Source organism: Caenorhabditis remanei, chromosome I (assembly GCF_010183535.1).
Source record: "Caenorhabditis remanei strain PX506 chromosome I, whole genome shotgun sequence".
NCBI lineage: Eukaryota > Metazoa > Nematoda > Chromadorea > Rhabditida > Rhabditidae > Caenorhabditis > Caenorhabditis remanei.
In genome coordinates, this window is record NC_071328.1 from 15827208 (window position 1) to 15843571 (window position 16364).

General features: G+C 41.0%; 2 protein-coding genes across 2 annotated transcripts; both read left to right on the plus strand.

The window, feature by feature from the left end:
• Nucleotides 1–823: 823 nt before the first annotated feature.
• On the plus strand, nucleotides 824–7463 carry GCK72_003366 (uncharacterized protein; the record flags this gene model as incomplete). The annotated part of the gene is made up of 7 exons (XM_053724007.1): nucleotides 824–848; nucleotides 969–1021; nucleotides 2147–2549; nucleotides 4335–4600; nucleotides 5493–5826; nucleotides 6765–7114; nucleotides 7398–7463. The coding sequence occupies 7 exons, from the start codon at nucleotides 824–826 to the stop codon at nucleotides 7461–7463; spliced, it is 1497 nt and encodes a 498-aa protein (XP_053592652.1).
• A 186-nt stretch (nucleotides 7464–7649) lies between these two features.
• On the plus strand, nucleotides 7650–16364 carry GCK72_003367 (uncharacterized protein; the record flags this gene model as incomplete). The annotated part of the gene is made up of 9 exons (XM_053724008.1): nucleotides 7650–7845; nucleotides 8853–9156; nucleotides 9933–10193; nucleotides 11941–12220; nucleotides 13095–13305; nucleotides 13823–14094; nucleotides 15180–15311; nucleotides 15364–15435; nucleotides 16242–16364. The coding sequence occupies 9 exons, from the start codon at nucleotides 7650–7652 to the stop codon at nucleotides 16362–16364; spliced, it is 1851 nt and encodes a 616-aa protein (XP_053592653.1).

A 16364-nucleotide genomic window follows, 5' to 3' on the forward strand; every position in this document is an offset into this window, starting at 1 on the left:
TTAATAATTTTTAAGTTTTGTTTTGACCAAAAATCGTTATTAGTGAAAAAATGCGATTTTTTTAGTTTTCATTCGAAAAACAAGGTTTTCATAGATTCCAGTAGTCAAAATCAGGGTTTTCAGAGTTTTTTGAAATTTAAAAATAGCTAAAATTCAGGTTTTCGAAGGATTTTCGGTCTTAGGGCAGAGAACTGAAAATTTCCGGATTTTAAGCAGGAAAATAAGGTTTCTGAGCGTTTTAAAAGTAAAAATCGCGTTTTTCTCAAGTTTTTCATGTAAAAAAATATTGAAAATTGATCAGTTTTGAGGTTTTTTTACCAAAAAAAAATTTATTGAATAAATGCGAATTTTTAAGGTTTTAAGTCTAAACATAGTGTTTTTATGGGTTCTAGTAGTCAAAATCGTGTTTTTCAAGTTTTTTGATGCTAAAACCATAAAAATGATGGTTTTTGGGTAAAAATCGTTTTTTCTTCTTATCAAAAATGTTTTTTTCTTTTTTTCTTTCTTTTCCCATAATTTTCTAGCTCCTCACTTATAAAACTCAATCAGTCTGTCAGATTCAATCAATTGTTTCGCATTTGACGATATAAACAGGCAAGTTTTCTGCACATCCTCAAATTCCAACGACAAATAGAAGATTTCGTCGGGAATTTCTAGTGTCCGCTCGGGTTCCGTCATTGTTTTAGCTAAAAAATTTAATTTTTTCATTTTTGACACAATTTTTCAAGTAAAAAACCAAGAAAAACGATAAAAATCGAGCAAAAAACGAGAAAATAAAATAAAAAATATTTGTAGCACTTGTCCGAGAGGAGTCCGAGAGGTGATGGCCGAGCGGAGGATTCTAGTCCGTCAGTTCTCGGACTCCTCTCGGACAAATGCATAATTCGTATTTATTGCCGTTTTTTGCCACGTTTCATAACTTTTTCAGCCGATTTTCGTGATTTTTTCTTAAATTTTCGAATTTTCAGACATGGCAGAACAATGGAAATCAGTGGGACGCCATTTTTGCGAGATTTGCAAGGTAAGTGTGTAAAAAATTGAAGGACAACAAAGATTGTGGAAAAAAGTTGAGAAAAAAGAGATTTTAGGCTGTTTTATAGAAGTTTTAACCATGAAAATTGAATTTTTCATGATTTTTCAACCTAGAATTAATAAAAATCCAAGTTTTGCAGCTAAAAATAGCTTAAAAAAATAGATTTTTTAATAAAAATTGAAAATAATCAAATTTGGGCCAAAAATTACAATTTTTCGACTTAAACACATCAAAATTTAAAGAAAAAACAGCATTTTAAGCTAATTTCAGAGAAAATTCAGCGCAATTGTAAAAAATTTCTCCAAAAACATCAACTTTTGAATTTTGTCAAACAATCGTAAAGTCGGCTGGAAGTGTCTGAAAATTGTGAAAAAAAACTCCAAAAATAGGCCAAAAATGGTGCTGGCGCGCCTTGGGAGCGTTCTACACTCAGAAATGTCGGATTTTAAGGAACCGTCTGAAAATGGAAAAATCAGAATTTTGGCTGGAAATTGGCTGAAAATGAATAAAAATCGGTGGAAATAGCTGAAAATTGATTGAATGCAAACCAGAAGGAATCTGGCGCGCCTCCGACGCGTTTGCATGACGGATTTTTGATTTGGGATACTGTAACTACTGTAATTTTGCATTTTCTCCATTTTTCAGTGATTTTTGTGCCGAAAATAAGCAAAACATCGATTTTTAGCATGTTTTTGCTTATTTTTCACACAGAAATCACTGAAAAATGGAGAAAATGCAAAATTATTGCAGTTACAGTATCCCAAATCTCTGAAGTCCGTCATGCAAACGCGTTAGAGGCGCGCCAGATTCTTTCTAGCTTCTATTCAATCAATTTTCAGCTATTTTACTGAATTTTATTCATTTTGAGTCAATTTCCAGCCAAAAATCCCGATTTTTCCCATTTCCAAGCGGTCAAATCTTTGAAATTTGAAAATTCTGAGTGTAAAACGCTCCCAAGGCGTTTTACCCCCCCTTTTTGTCTGTTTTTGACGGTTTCAGCTCAATTTTTGGCTGAAAATTACGGTTTTAGGTTGATTCAAAGTGTTTTGGATCGAGAAAAGCGGGATTTTTCACGATTTTCATCGATTTTCAGTCAATTCTCTATATTTTTAGGTATGGTTCGCGAACAACAAGATCTCTTTGGACAACCATGAACGTGGCGAAGGACACAAAGCGAAACTGCAACAACGAATCCGTGAAACAATGCAAAAAGGGAAGAAACAAGAGTTGGCCGACATGAAATTGAATGGAACACTCGCGAAAATGGAAGCGGCGGCGGCGGCGTCGATGGCAAGGCATGGGGAAGGAGTACTCGCGGGACCGAGTCTCCCGCCGACTGGATTATTCAGAATGAACATTTTCGATCCGACGAAACACAAAGATGTCGGGGCGATGGCGAAGGAAATGGCGACGAGACGGGAGGCTGGTGCCGTCAAAAGGGGCGCGGCGACGGCAGTGGGCGGGGCGCCGGATCTGAAGATTTCTAAAGGGGATGTGGTGTCCGCGTACAGAGATTGTAAGTTTTGCGAAAATCCGGTGGAAATCGCCTGAAAACCCGCCGAAAAATGAGGAAAATCGTGTATATTTGGTTGAAAATTGACTGAAAATCTCCAAAATACTATGATCTCGGTTTTAGTAAATGCGCTCTACTGCGAATTTTGTGTGAAAATCGCTTTTTCTGATCGAAAATGATGAATTTCACACCGGATTATCAGTAGAGCGCATTTGCCACTTAGCTGCGGAAGCTATGCTCAAATTTTTATTATAAGGAATGAAAATGCGCTCTAACGCAACTTTTGTCATCGGGGCGATGGCGTCGAGACGGGAGGCTGGTGCCGTCAAAAGGGGGGCGGCGACGGCAGTGGGCGGGGCGCCGGATCTGAAGATTTCCAAGGGGGATGTTGTGTCGGCGTATAGAGATTGTAAGTTGAGCAAAAATCCGGTGGAAATCGCCTGAAAACCCGCCGAAAAATGAGGAAAATCGTGTATATTTGGTTGAAAATTGACTGAAAATCTCCAAAATACTATGATCTCGGTTTTGGTAAATGCGCTCCACTGCGAATTTTGTGTGAAAATTGCCATTTTCTGATTGAAAATGATGAATTTCACACCGGATTATCAGTAGAGCGCATTTGCCACTTAGCTGCGGAAGCTATGCTCAAATTTTTATTATAAGGAATGAAAATGCGCTCTAACGCAACTTTTGTCATCGGGGCGATGGCGTCGAGACGGGAGGCTGGTGCCGTCAAAAGGGGCGCGGCGACGGCAGTGGGCGGGGCGCCCGATCTGAAAATATCCAAGGGGGATGTGGTGTCTGCGTATAGAGATTGTAAGTTGAGCGAGAATCCGGTGGAAATTGCTTGAAAATCGGGGAAAATCGGAATTTTTATCTTAAAATTGACTGAAAATCGTGGAAAAACGACAAAAACTGAGCTAGGTATCAGATAATCTGGCGCGCCTTTATCGCGTTTTGGGAATTGGAAAAATCGTGATTTTCGGTTACCTGAAAATAGTATGATCTCGGTTTGGTAAATGCGCTCTACTGCGAATTTTGTGTGAAAATCGCCTTTTTCCTGATCGAAAAATGATGATTTTCACACCAGATTATCAGTAGAGCGCATTTGCCACAGAGATGCGGAAGCTATGCCCAAATTTTTGTTATGAACAATGAAAGTGCGCTCTAACGAAAATTCGGTAAAATTCTGGCGTGCCTCTTCAATCAATTTTTTGAAAAAAAAAATCAGATAGTACCCGTTTTGAGCCGAAAGAACAGAATTTTCCATTTTTATGTCCAGATGTGTATCCGGGTGTCCGTGTTAAGCAAAAATCCCGTTTTTGGCTGAAAATTGGCTCAATATGACTAAAAATCGGTAAAAATCCTAAATCTCTAAGAAACCTCTAAGAACCTCTAAAATTTGAAAAAAAAATCACTGAAAATCGACGAACCCGCGCCGAAGGCACCCCAAACCGTCAAAATGTAAAGTTATTTCATCAAAAAACGCGTCAAAGGCACGCCTATCAGTTTAATTTTATGAAGAAGTTGAAGTCTGGGGCGCCTTCGACGCGTTTTTCAATAAAACCCGATTTCTGACCAATTTTAATCAATTCTCGCCACGTTTTCCTAATTTTTTATAAATTCAATGTATTTTCTGAGAGTTTTTTCCCTTTTTTTCAAACTTCTGGCGTGCCGTTGACGCGCTTCGAGAGTCTGGGTTTCTAGGTCAATGATGGTTTTTGACCGATTTTTGAGTGATTTTCAACAGGATTTTTCCAACAAAATCCAATTTTTTTTTGCTTACAGTAACGAATCCGAACGCAGCTGGTCCCGCCCTTCCAGAACATCTCGCAGTCGGCTATATGCCTGAAACTCAAGTACAATGTGCTGAAATCGCGTGGGTACGGGCGAAAAATCCGGATGGACCAGGGAGTTACTATTGGAATCTGTTTGATAATTCGACGAGATGGGATACACCGAATCATTTCTACACCGAGAAACAATACGAACAGAAATGTCGAGATTTCGAAGAGCAGAGGACGAAGAATTATTATGGAATGGATGAGGTTCAGGTGAGAAAAATAGCGAAAATTTGGAAAAAATCCGTTATTTTTGAATATTTTAGCCGAAAAATTATCCAAAATTAGCCGAAAATTGAAGAATTTTGGCCAGTTCCAGCACATTTTAAGCCAAATTTTGACTTTTTAAATGAATCTGGCGCGCCTTTAGCGCGTTTTAAGTGCACCTTTACAACGCTTCTAAGGTGCGCCAGTAAATACTGAAAAAAGTGTCAAAAACCTCTGAAAAACGGCAGACACGCGCCAAAGGCACGCCAGACGACTTCAATTTTTGAAAAATGAAAGTCGGGCGTATCTTTGACGCGTTTCAAAGACAGCATTTGACTTTCGGCAAAATCTGGCGCACCTCAGACGCGTTTTCTCGATGAAAAATCTTGATTTCTGAACGATTTCGACCGATTTTAATCAATTTTCGCCAAGTTTTTCTAATTTTTAATCAATTTGACTCATTTTCTGAAAAACCGCTGGCGTGCCTTTGACGCGTTTCGAGAATCTGGGTTTCTGGGTCAAATTCGACCGATTTAGATGATTTTTAACCGATTTTTGAGCGATTTTCAGTGATTTTTAGCATGTTCTCAATCAAAAATTCCAATTTTTCCCCTTTTTCGATAGTTGTCAAGGCCCCGGACCTCTTTTTGTCCTATTTTTGAGAGTTTCAGCTCTATTTTCGGGTGAAAATGACGGGTTTCGGTCGATTCTGACTGATTTGGGCCGAGAAAAGGGGTGTTTTCACGATTTTCAGTCATTAAAACGCGCTAAAGGCGCGCCAGGTCATCGTTAGGCTCTTTTTTACGATTTCAGCTGGATTTTCAAAGATTTTTACCGATTTTTTTTTCATTCTCAGTCAAGTTTGAACCAAAAATCCCCAATTTTCCCCCATTTTCAGGTGGTTCGAAGTGGTAAAAAAGACGTCGAATCGTACATCAAATCGCAAATCGCCGCATCAGGACTCACAGATCTCGTGGAATCGAATAGAAAAGAGCAAAACTATAAGGAATATCGTCCGCCGAGTGACGGACGGAAGCTGACGAAAGAGCAGAAAAAAGCGTTGTGGGAGGAGAGACGCAGAGAAAAAGAGAAGAAATGGAGAGAAAGGGAAGCGGAGGAGAAAAAGAAACGGAAGGAAATGGAAGGAAATCAAGAAGAGGAAGAGATTAGTGATGAGGAGGAGGACGGTAGTGAAGTGGATGATGACGAGGAGGAGGAATTCGAGATTGTTGGTGAGAAATTCAGAGATTTTTCCGTTTTTTAATGCAAAAATATGAAAAAATCACGATTTTTGGGTCTAGAAACAAGAAATTTTCATCCAAAAACCGCGCCGAAGGCGCCCCAGACCGTCTAAATTTGAAGTTACCAGAAAACGCGTCAAAGACACGCCAGACGACTCCAATTTTTATAAATTAAAGTTGTCTGGCGTGGCTTTGGCGCGTTTAAGAGACAGAACGCGTTTTCTCCCTGAAAATTAGACATTAATAAAGGCTGGCGTGCCGTTGACGCGTTTTTTCCGAATTTCCCAGATTTTTCATGCAAAAATATGAAAAAATCACGATTTTTGGGTCTAGAAACTGGAAATTTTGATGATTTTCAAGTCTGGCGTGCCGTTGACGCGTTTTTTCGACCCTTGGCTTGAAAACGCTCCCAAGGCGCGCCAGCGCTGTTTTGAAAAATGAAAGAAAACTCGCAGAAAATGCGTCGAATTCATCAAAAATTTGAACATTTTGGTGAAAATTGATCAAAAACGAGCCAAAGGCACGCCAGCGTTTCTCAATTCCCGAATTTCTGCGAGAAAACGCGTCCAAGGCGCCCCATCCTTTTGCCAAAAGTCAAATTCTGTCTCTGAAACGCGCCAAAGGTACGCCTGATTCCAATTTTTATGAAAATTTTGAGTCGGCTGGTGTGCCTTTGACGCGTTTTCTGTTCAAATAACTTTAAATTATGGCATCGAAAATGCGCCGAAGGCGCCCCCGACCGTCTAAATTCAACATCACCAGAAAACGCGTCAAAGGCACGCCGGACGACTTCGATTTTTTATAAAAATTGGAGTCGGGCGTAACTTTGGCGCGTTTTCTGAAGAACTAATTTCTAACAATTTTCAGCTATTTTTCCGCCGAAAAATCTCATTTTTGTCTCAAAAACTCCCTAAAAACCGTATTTCCAGGTACCCCTGAACGCGAGGCGATGCTCGACGAGCCGTACGAAGAGATGCTCGAAGCTCCGCCCCCTTCTCAAAAACCCGAAAAAATGCCAGAAATCGGACTGATCGAACCGCCGAAACCGTCATTTATTCCACCAGAAAACGCGCCACAGGCACGCCAGTCGATTCCGGCGGCACCGTACGGAGCGTGGATTAAAGTGGAGAAAACGGAGAAAACGGAGATATTCGAATCGCCACTGACCGCCCGTTTTCGTGAAGAAGAGGCCGAGAGAGTGGAGGAAGAAGAGAAAAAGAGAGCCGAAGAGCCGAAATTCGAGTTTGGAGAGAAGACGGCGACGGTTATGACGAAAAAAGTGCGTTTTAGAGCTGAAAATCACCAAAATTAGGACAGGAGACTGAAAAATTCGAATTCGGCGTGAAAATAGCTTCAAAAGAGTATAATATCGAAAATTAAGTTGGTGGCCTAGAAATCCAAATTTTGAAAAAGTTAGTCCCCCGTCCAAATTGCGTTGTTTCTGTCGGTTTTTGAAGATTTTTTCAGTTTTTTGTTCAAAATAACAAACAATTCGGTGGCCTAGAACTAAAAAACCACAAAAAATTTTCCTGACTTTTTTCAACAAAATTTCCTGTTTTCAGGTAAAAGGACCAATCGAGTTCAAAAAGAAGTCTGGAAATCGGAATATCCGAAAACGAGAGGATTGATTATTCTAATTTATTTATTTTTCTTTTACTTTTATTCTATCTTTTATGAATTCACATTTTTTCCAAGAAAAAATTGCGTTAAAATTGGATTTTTTAAACAATTTGCTTTCTATTCGATACAATATCGATCGTCATTTCTTTGTATTTTCAGTGTTTTTTTTTCCAAACTTTCACTCATTTCCAGGAATGCCAGTAAACGAGATAACGTCCGCTGCGGAATTCGATCGGATTCTGGAGCGCGCCGACGCGAATCGTCTCATCCTAGTGGATTTTTTTGCGGATTGGTGTGGACCGTGTCGAGCGATTGCACCGATTATCGACGAGTACTCGTCGCAATACCCCAATGCAACTTTTCTGAAAGTTAATGGAGATATTGTGAGAGGTTGGTGGCCTAGAAACACGAATTTCCGGAAAACTAGTCCCTCCGGCCTAAACTGGCCTAAAATGACATTATTAGGCCAGGAGACTAAGAAATTCGGATTCAACGTGAAAAATGCTTCAAAATGAGTATAATATCAAAAAATATGTCGGTGGCCTAGAAAACCAAATTTTGAAAAAGTTAGTCCCCCGACAGAATTTCGTTGTTTTTGCTGTTTTTCTAATATTTTTCAGTTTTTTGCTCGAAAAAAGAGCTTTTAAACGGTTTTCATGCAAGACAGCAGCCAAGTCGGTGGAAGATTTATGACCTAGAAATCCAAATTTTGGAAAAGTTAGTCCCCCAGTCAAAACTGGTGTAAAAACTCAAAATGAGGTCAGGGGACTGAAAAATTTGGATTCAGCGTGAAAAGAGCTTCAAAACGAGTATAATATCGAAAAATAAGTTGGTGGCCTAGAAATCTAAATTTTGAAAAAGTTAGTCCCCCGTTCAAATTTCGTTATTTTTTCGGTTTTTCTAAGATTTTTCAGTTTTTTGCTTGAAAAAAGAGCTTTTATACGGTTTTCCTGCAAGACAGCTGCCAAGTCGGTGGAAGATTGATGGCCTAGAAATCCAAATTTTGGAAAAGTTAGTCCCCCTGTCAAAATTGGCCTAAAAACTCAAAAATAGGTCAGGAGACTGAAAAATTCGGATTCAGTGTGAAAAGAGCTTAGAAATGAGTATAATATCAAAAAATACGTCGGTGGCCTAGAAATCCAAATTTTAAAAAAGTTAGTCCCCCGTCCAAATTTCGTTATTTTCGCTGTGTTTGGGGATTTTTTCAGTTTTTCTTTCAGCATTAAGTGTTCGACGCATTTCAAGACACAAAAATCGCTGAAAAACGCAAAAAATACGTCAATGGCCTAGAAATCCAATATTTGAAAAAGTTAGTCCCCCCGTTCAAATTTCATCGTTTTTGCTGTTTTTCGGCGATTTTTTTTCAGTTTTTTGTTCAAAAACCATTCAAATTCCAGAACTAATCACCCGCTACCGTGTCAACGCCTACCCAACCTTCATTTTCTTCAAAAATCGTCAACAAATCGAATTAATTCGCGGCGGAAACCGTGCGGCGATCGTCTCGACCATCCAGAAACACTATTCGGCCACCCCAGCCAATCCGAATGCGGCGACTGACGACGAAAAGAAATTTTTGGAGCAATTCGTACGGTATACGGGAATCCGTACGGCTCATACCGATGAGGTGTACAAGGCGTTGGCGAGAAGTGTGATGCCGGAGGAGTTGGTGGAGAAAATGGCTAATGGAGGCGATGAAAAGAGGTTTTGAGAGGTAAACATTCGGATTCAGCGTGAAAAGAGCTTCAAAATGAGTATAATATCGAAAAATTGGTTGGTGGCCTAGAAACCCAAATTTCAGGAAAACTAGTCCCTCGGTCAAAACTGGCCTAAAATAGCAAAATTAGGCCAGGAAAGTGAAAAATTCGGATTCAGCGTGAAAAGAGCTTCAAAAAGAGTATAATATCGAAAAATTGGTTGGTGGCCTAGAAACCCAAATTTCAGGAAAACTAGTCCCCCGGTCAAAACTGGCCTAAAATAGCAAAATTAGGCCAGGAAAGTGAAAAATTTGGATTCAGCGTGAAAATAGCTTCAAAAAGAGTATAATATCGAAAAAATAGAATGATGGCCTAGAAATCCAAATTTCCGTTAAACTAGTCCCTCGGTCAAAAATGGCCTAAGATCACAAAACTAGACCAAGAGAGTGGAAAATTTGGATTCAGCGTGAGAATAGCTTTAAAATGAGTATAATATATCGAAAATAGATGGGTGGCCTAGAAATCCAAATTTTGGAATTTTCCGATTTCTATTTTTTTTTTCGATTTCTGACTGATTTTGTCAGATTTTAATCGATTTTCGCCGAGTTTTTCTAATTTTTAATAATTTTGACGCATTTTCTGAAAGTTTTTCATTTATTTCCAAACTCCTGGCGCGCTTTTGACGCGTTTTGAGAATCTGGGTTTCTAGGACAATTTCGACCGATTTAGATGGTTTTTGACCGATTTTGAGTGATTTTTAGCAGATTTTCAGCCAATTTTAAGCCGATTTTTGCAGTTTTTGAATACAAAACATTTTCCAGACCTTCTGGAATGGTTCAAAACGCAATTCTTCACTTGGTTCGACCGTCCCGAGTGTCCCAATTGTTACCTGAAATGCATGACGGACGGATTGAGTGGAACACCGACGAAAGAGGAAAAAGACGACGGAGACGCGAATCGTGTTGAAGTGTTCATTTGTATTGGGTGTAACACTGAAATGCGATTCCCGCGGTATAATAATCCGGCGAAATTGTTGCAGACGAGGTGAGCGGAGAGTGGAAAATTCGAATTCAGCGTGAAAAACGCTTCAAAATGAGTATAATATCGGAAAAATTAGTTGATGGCCTAGAAAACCAAATTGTGAAAAAGTTAGTCCCCCGTCCAAAATTCGTTGTTTTTGCTGTTTTCCGGCGATTTTTTTTAGTTTTTCTTTAAAAATTGAGTGTTTCACGAATTTCAGGACACAAAAATCAGTGAAAAACGCAAAAAAACAGTTGGTGGCCTAGAAAACCTGTTATGTCGTGAGGAAGAGTAGAATAGAGAGTGATAGACAGAATAATAGTTTACTTGAGCACAGGTTTCTTAGTGTAGGAAACCAAGGAATAATCAATAATTAAGAGTTCAATACTACGTAGAGTTCACGTCACGTTAATGCCAGCGAGGGCGGCCACGTTCCTTGCCAACACCTCCCCCCTTCGACGACGAATTAGGTAGAACAAAACGATTCGAGGCTGGAGCAACACCTCGGTCACGAGCGGCTGGATGATCCGGATGGTAGGATCCTCGTGATTTTCCTCGACCTTGACTTGGAGCTGGACAAGGATCGAATCGGTTTGGAGCACGCTTTGTCCGTTGGCTTCGTCGCAAAGAATGACTTGGGTTAGTACTGGATTCGGATTGTGGACCTTTGATATTCGCTGGATTGATGGCAGTGGCAGTTGTGGTGTTAGCTGAAGCACTGCGGTTGCTGGTAGTAGACTCTTGAGCTGCTCTTCTGTCACTCATCATATCCATATCATAATCATCAGCAAAGTTCACTTCCTCTGGTGCCCGCGCACTTCTTCCACTCACTCTTCTACCAAATACCTCTTCCCCAACGAAAGTATCACAAAAATCTGAGGAAACATCTGAGGACTGAAGCGGGTCTGAAAATTGTAATGAGTTAAGCCCCTCCCTGTGAACCCTCGGGCCCCCAGATAGTTGGTTCTCTACCCCGTCACCTTCAGCCTGTCCGAAAAACATTGGAAATACAGTCTCCTCAAACATATCCTCTTTACTTCTGTCTCCGAAACGCAGTCTCAACTGGTTCGCATGAGATCGATGACAACGTTCACCGACTTGAACCTCATATAAGACGTTACCGAAACGTCTTCGGACGACTCCCAAACCCCATGGTGTATCCCACAGCATCGATGTCTTCCTCAGATTTTTGTGATACTTTCGTTGGGGAAGAGGTATTTGGTAGAAGAGTGAGTGGAAGAAGTGCGCGGGCACCAGAGGAAGTGAACTTTGCTGATGATTATGATATGGATATGATGAGTGACAGAAGAGCAATATTATATCGCTAGGTGGCAGGAGAGTGGAGTATAAATAACCATTTATTTACATAAGGAATAACCGAAAACTATTAGTTCTCTCGGCTTATATGGGCAGATCTTCTTGCCACGTATGACCTCAGGGTTAGGCGATCACTAGGCTAGGCCATGCTAGTTCACGCCACAACAAAACCAAATTTTGAAAAAGTTAGTCCCCCGTCCAAATTTTGTTATTTTTGAAGTTTTTCACCGATTTTTTCAGTTTTTGTTCAGAATTGAGTGTTTCAAGAATTTTTAGGACAAAAAATCGGTAAAAAACGCAAAAAGTAAGTCGGTGGCCTAGAAATCCAAATTTTGAAAAAGTTAGTCCCCCGTCCAAATTTCGTCGTTTTTACTGGTTTTTTCGCGTTTTCCTCATTTTTTTGTTAATTTTTTGTGGTTTTTTCTCATTTTTCACTCAAAAATCCGTGTTCCAGAACGGGTCGTTGCGGTGAATGGGCCAACTGTTTCGGCCTTTTGCTCTCGGCGATCGGATTCGAGTCTCGCTTCGTTTTGGACACGACCGACCACGTGTGGAATGAAGTTTTCATCAAAAAGGAGAATCGATGGATCCACGTGGATCCGTGCGAGAACACTATGGACCGCCCACTTTTATATACACGTGGATGGGGAAAACAGTTGAGATACTGTATCGGATACGGTATTGATCATGTAGCTGACGTCACGTGGAGATATGTTTACGATAGTAAGAATACGGTAGGTTTTAGACCGAGTTTCGCCGAAAAAAATGGTGAAAAATCATGATTGGTGGCCTAGAAACCCGAAATTCGGAAAACTAGTCCCCCAGTCAAAAATGGTCTAAAGTCAAATAATTAGGCCGAATGACTAAAAAATTAGAATTCAGCGTTAAAAATGCTTCAAAAAGAATGTAATATCGAAAAATAGGTTGGTGGCCTAGAAATCCAAATTTTGAAAAAGTTAGTCCCCCGTCCAAATTCCGTTGTTCTTGCGGTTTTTCGGCGATTTTTTCACGGTTTTATGCCAAAAAACCCGTTTTCATATTTCAAAATTATGTTTTTCAGCGGGAAACTGGCTGGAAATACACTTTTTCGGTGTTTTTTGAGATTTTCGGTTGAACATGGAAAGTTTTTCAGGCCACGCCCACTTTAATTCAAATTTTTCTAAAAGGGGCGTGGTCTAATGTGGGCGGAGCCAAGTCCCAACTAAAAATGGTCTTAAGCTCCGCCCATTTTCCACGTTTAACAGCAATAAAAGTAGGCGGAGCCTATAATAAAGTGGGCGGACCTAAATTCCCGTCAAAAAATAATCTAGGCTCCGCCCACCAATACTACTCCATCCGGGGTTTATTCATTTTTTAGCAATATTTAACGAAAAATGGGCGGAGCCAAATTCCAACCAAAAAAGGTCTCTAGGCTCCGCCCCCTTTCCAGGCTTCGCCCACTTTTGCCATTTAACAGCAGTTTCAATCTATAAAAGTGGGCGGAGCCTATTCATTTTTGAAAATTCTCGAAACTACGCGTTTTTCGACTCTAAAAAAGTGGTTTTCTCGCGATTTTTCACTAAAAAACTGAAAAAAGTGATTTTTCACTTAAAAAAAAATCATTTTCAGCGTTCCCTTCGGACGGAAGTCCGTCCAGCGGTACTCGAGAACTTTCTCTCGAAACTGAACGCCCGTCAAATGGACGGACAAACGGAGGAGCGAAAGAAAGAGTTGTCGATTCGTCGAATGTGTGAATTAATGGAAATGATGGCGGTTGAGAAGAGGAATAAAGAGATCGGATGGGAGAAGTTGGGAGACGATTTGGGTGGACGGACTACTGGTAAGCGGCGCGTGGCCTAGGATCACAAAATTAGGCCACGAGAGTGAAAAATTCAGAATCAGCGTGAAAAGAGCTTCAAAATGAGTATAATGTCGAAAATAAGTTGGTGGCCTAGAAATCCAAATTATCGGAAAACTAGTCCCCCGGTCAAAAATGGCTTAAAATCACAAAATTAGGTCACGAGAGTGAAAAATTCGAATTCAGCGTGAAAAGAGCTTCAAAATGAGTATAATATCGAAAAAATAAGTTGGTGGCCTAGAAATCCAAATTTTGAAAAAGTTAGTCCCCTGTCCAAATTTCGTTGTTTTTCCTGTTTTTCGGCGATTTTTTCAGTTTTTCCTTCAGAATTGAGTGTTCCACGCATTTCAGAACTCAAAAATCGCTGAAAAACGCAAAAAATGAGTCGATGGCTTAGAAATCCAAATTTCGAAAAACTTGCCCCCCCGCCCAAATTTCGTGGTTTTTACTGTTTTTCAGCGATTTTTTCAGTTTTTTCTTCAAAAACCTTCGTTTCCAGGCCCCGAAGAATGGCGTCGTGCTCGTGGTGAAGCTGGCACCGACTCCGCCCCCTCGGCGGCGCCAAAAGTGCTCGGCGAGCCCATAAAACTCGTAAATTCCAACGAGAATTGCTTCGAATTCTCATATGACGTCAATCGAGACGTCTATTCACAGTCTCCCGAGGCGGGATTCATCTCTCAAGCATTCGAATGTGATAATTTGAAGCGAGTCGTCGAAACCGACTGGAATTTTGTGTATTTGTGTCGACAGGATGGACAGAAAGACGGAAATGTGAGAATATGGGTTACAAAATATGAAATTTGGCTGAAAAATTACTCTAAATCGCCAAAAAACGCGTCAAACGCGCCCCAGACGCGAAAATTGCATGAAAATTGGCTCAAAATCGGTTGAAATCGGCTGAAATAGACTGGAAATTGTCCCTTCAAAAAACGCGTCCAAGGCGCCCCAGCCATTGCCTAAAATCAAATTTTGTCTTTTAAACGCGCCAAAGGTGCGCCTGACTCAAATTTTTATCAAAATTGGAGTCGTCTGGCGTGCCTTTGACGCGTTTTTGCCGATTTTTAGTATTTCGACAGAAGGAGGGAAATCTGAGGATTTGGGGCAAAATCAGGCTGAAAATGCTGAAAATTGGCTGAAAAATTACTCTAAATCCGCTGAAAACAGTTCAAAATCAGTTTTTGCCGAAAAACGCGTCCAAGGCGCCCCAGCCCCAAAAATACCAGAAATTGGCTTCCTGGCGTTCCTTTGACGCGTTTTCCACTGTTTAAACCGAATTTAAGTTGATAAGTCCATGAAAACGACGCGTCGACGGCACCCCAGCCTCAAAAATTAGGAAAAATTGGTTGGAAATCGCCTGGAAGTCATTCCGAACTGAAAATACGCGCCCAAGGCGCCCCAGTCATTTGCCAGAAGTCGATTTCTTGTCTCTGAAACGCGCCAACGGTGCGCCCGACTCCAATTTTTATCAAAAATTGAAGTCGTCTGGCGCTCCTTTGACGCGTTTTCAGGTGAAAAACCGTTAAATTTGGACGGTTTGGGGCGCCTTTGACGCGTTTTCAAATTTCATTTTGATTGACTGGGGTGTCTTTGGCGCGTTTCGGAATGACGTCGTTTTTACATAATTTTTGACCAATTTTAGCCTATTTTCAGAAATTTTTCCAATTTTCAGAGGTTTTTTGACAATGTTAGAGAGCTTTTCAAGGATTTTCAGCCAAACGTCAACGGCGCAAATCTGGGGCGCCGTTGACGCGTTTTTTTAACGTTATGACAGATTTGAGCTATTTTTAATGGTTTTTCAGTCATTTTTCGCCATTTTTCACCATCTGGCGCACCTCTGACGCGTTTTTTCTTTCCAGATCTCATGGTACTTCGACTTGGAATCTCTCATCACCCCGACGACAAAAACGATCGAAAAAGTGGAAATCCGTGTGGCGGGAATTCAAAAATTCGAAAAGGCACACGTCATGGTCATTGCGTGTTTGGGAGATGTAGGCGGAGTCAAAAATTAAATTTGTCTGAAAAAATAATCTGAAATTTCAGACATGCATGAGAGTCCCGAAAAGCGGAATATTGACAATCGACGCGCCGAAAGCGGGAGTTTTGAAAATTTCGGTAAGCTCCGCCCACTTGTTGGGACACGCCCCTTTTTTAGACTCTGAAAATGGGCGGAGCCTAAATACGTTTCTATAGGCTCCGCCCACTTTTAGGTCACGTCCATTTTCTAAAAACCGATTTTCTAGAGTCTGAAAATCTATGAAATCGTGGTTTTAGGCTCCGCCCACTTTTAGGTCACGCCTATTTTCTCTGAAACGGGCGTGGCCTAAAAGTGGGCGGAGCCTAGATTAGTTGCGATAGGTTTTAGGCGCCGCCCACTTTTAGGTCACGCCTCTTTTCTACTGAATTTTAAAAGACTAGTCTCTCAAAAAAGTGGGCGTGGCCTCAATGTGGGCGGAGCTTGATCAGCTACGATAGGTTATAAGCTCCGCCCACTTTTAAGCCCCGCCTTCAAAGTGGGCGGAGCCACTTCTCTAAGCCACGCCCATTTTTTTCCGATCAAATCAAACAAAATTTGACCTTGTGGCACCATCAAGCTCTCAAATCCCGCCCTTTCTGAGGGGAAGGGCCGGAATCAAAAGTGGGCGTGGCCTAATTCATTCAATCTGAAGAAAACGCGTCAAAGGCACGCCAGGCGGCTTCAATTTTTGATAAAATTTGAAGTCGGGCGTTTGAGAGACAATATAGACAAAGGCTGGCGCGCCTTGAGCGCATTTTTGATTTTGTCCGCTTTAAGCGATTTTCGAGTCTGGCGCGCCCTAGACGCATTTTTCGGAGTTGACGGCAATTTTCCGAAGGCTGGCGCGCCTTGAACGCGTTTTTTTCAATTGTGGGCGTGCCCTAATCCAAATTTTTCTCTCCAGGCGACACTATCCGGCGGTGAGGGATCGATCGCCTTCCAACAAGCGCAATTATTCCGGACGGAACTCAAAAAGGACACCAACGAACAGACGGACAGTCTGACGGTCAAAGTTTGGACGAAATAA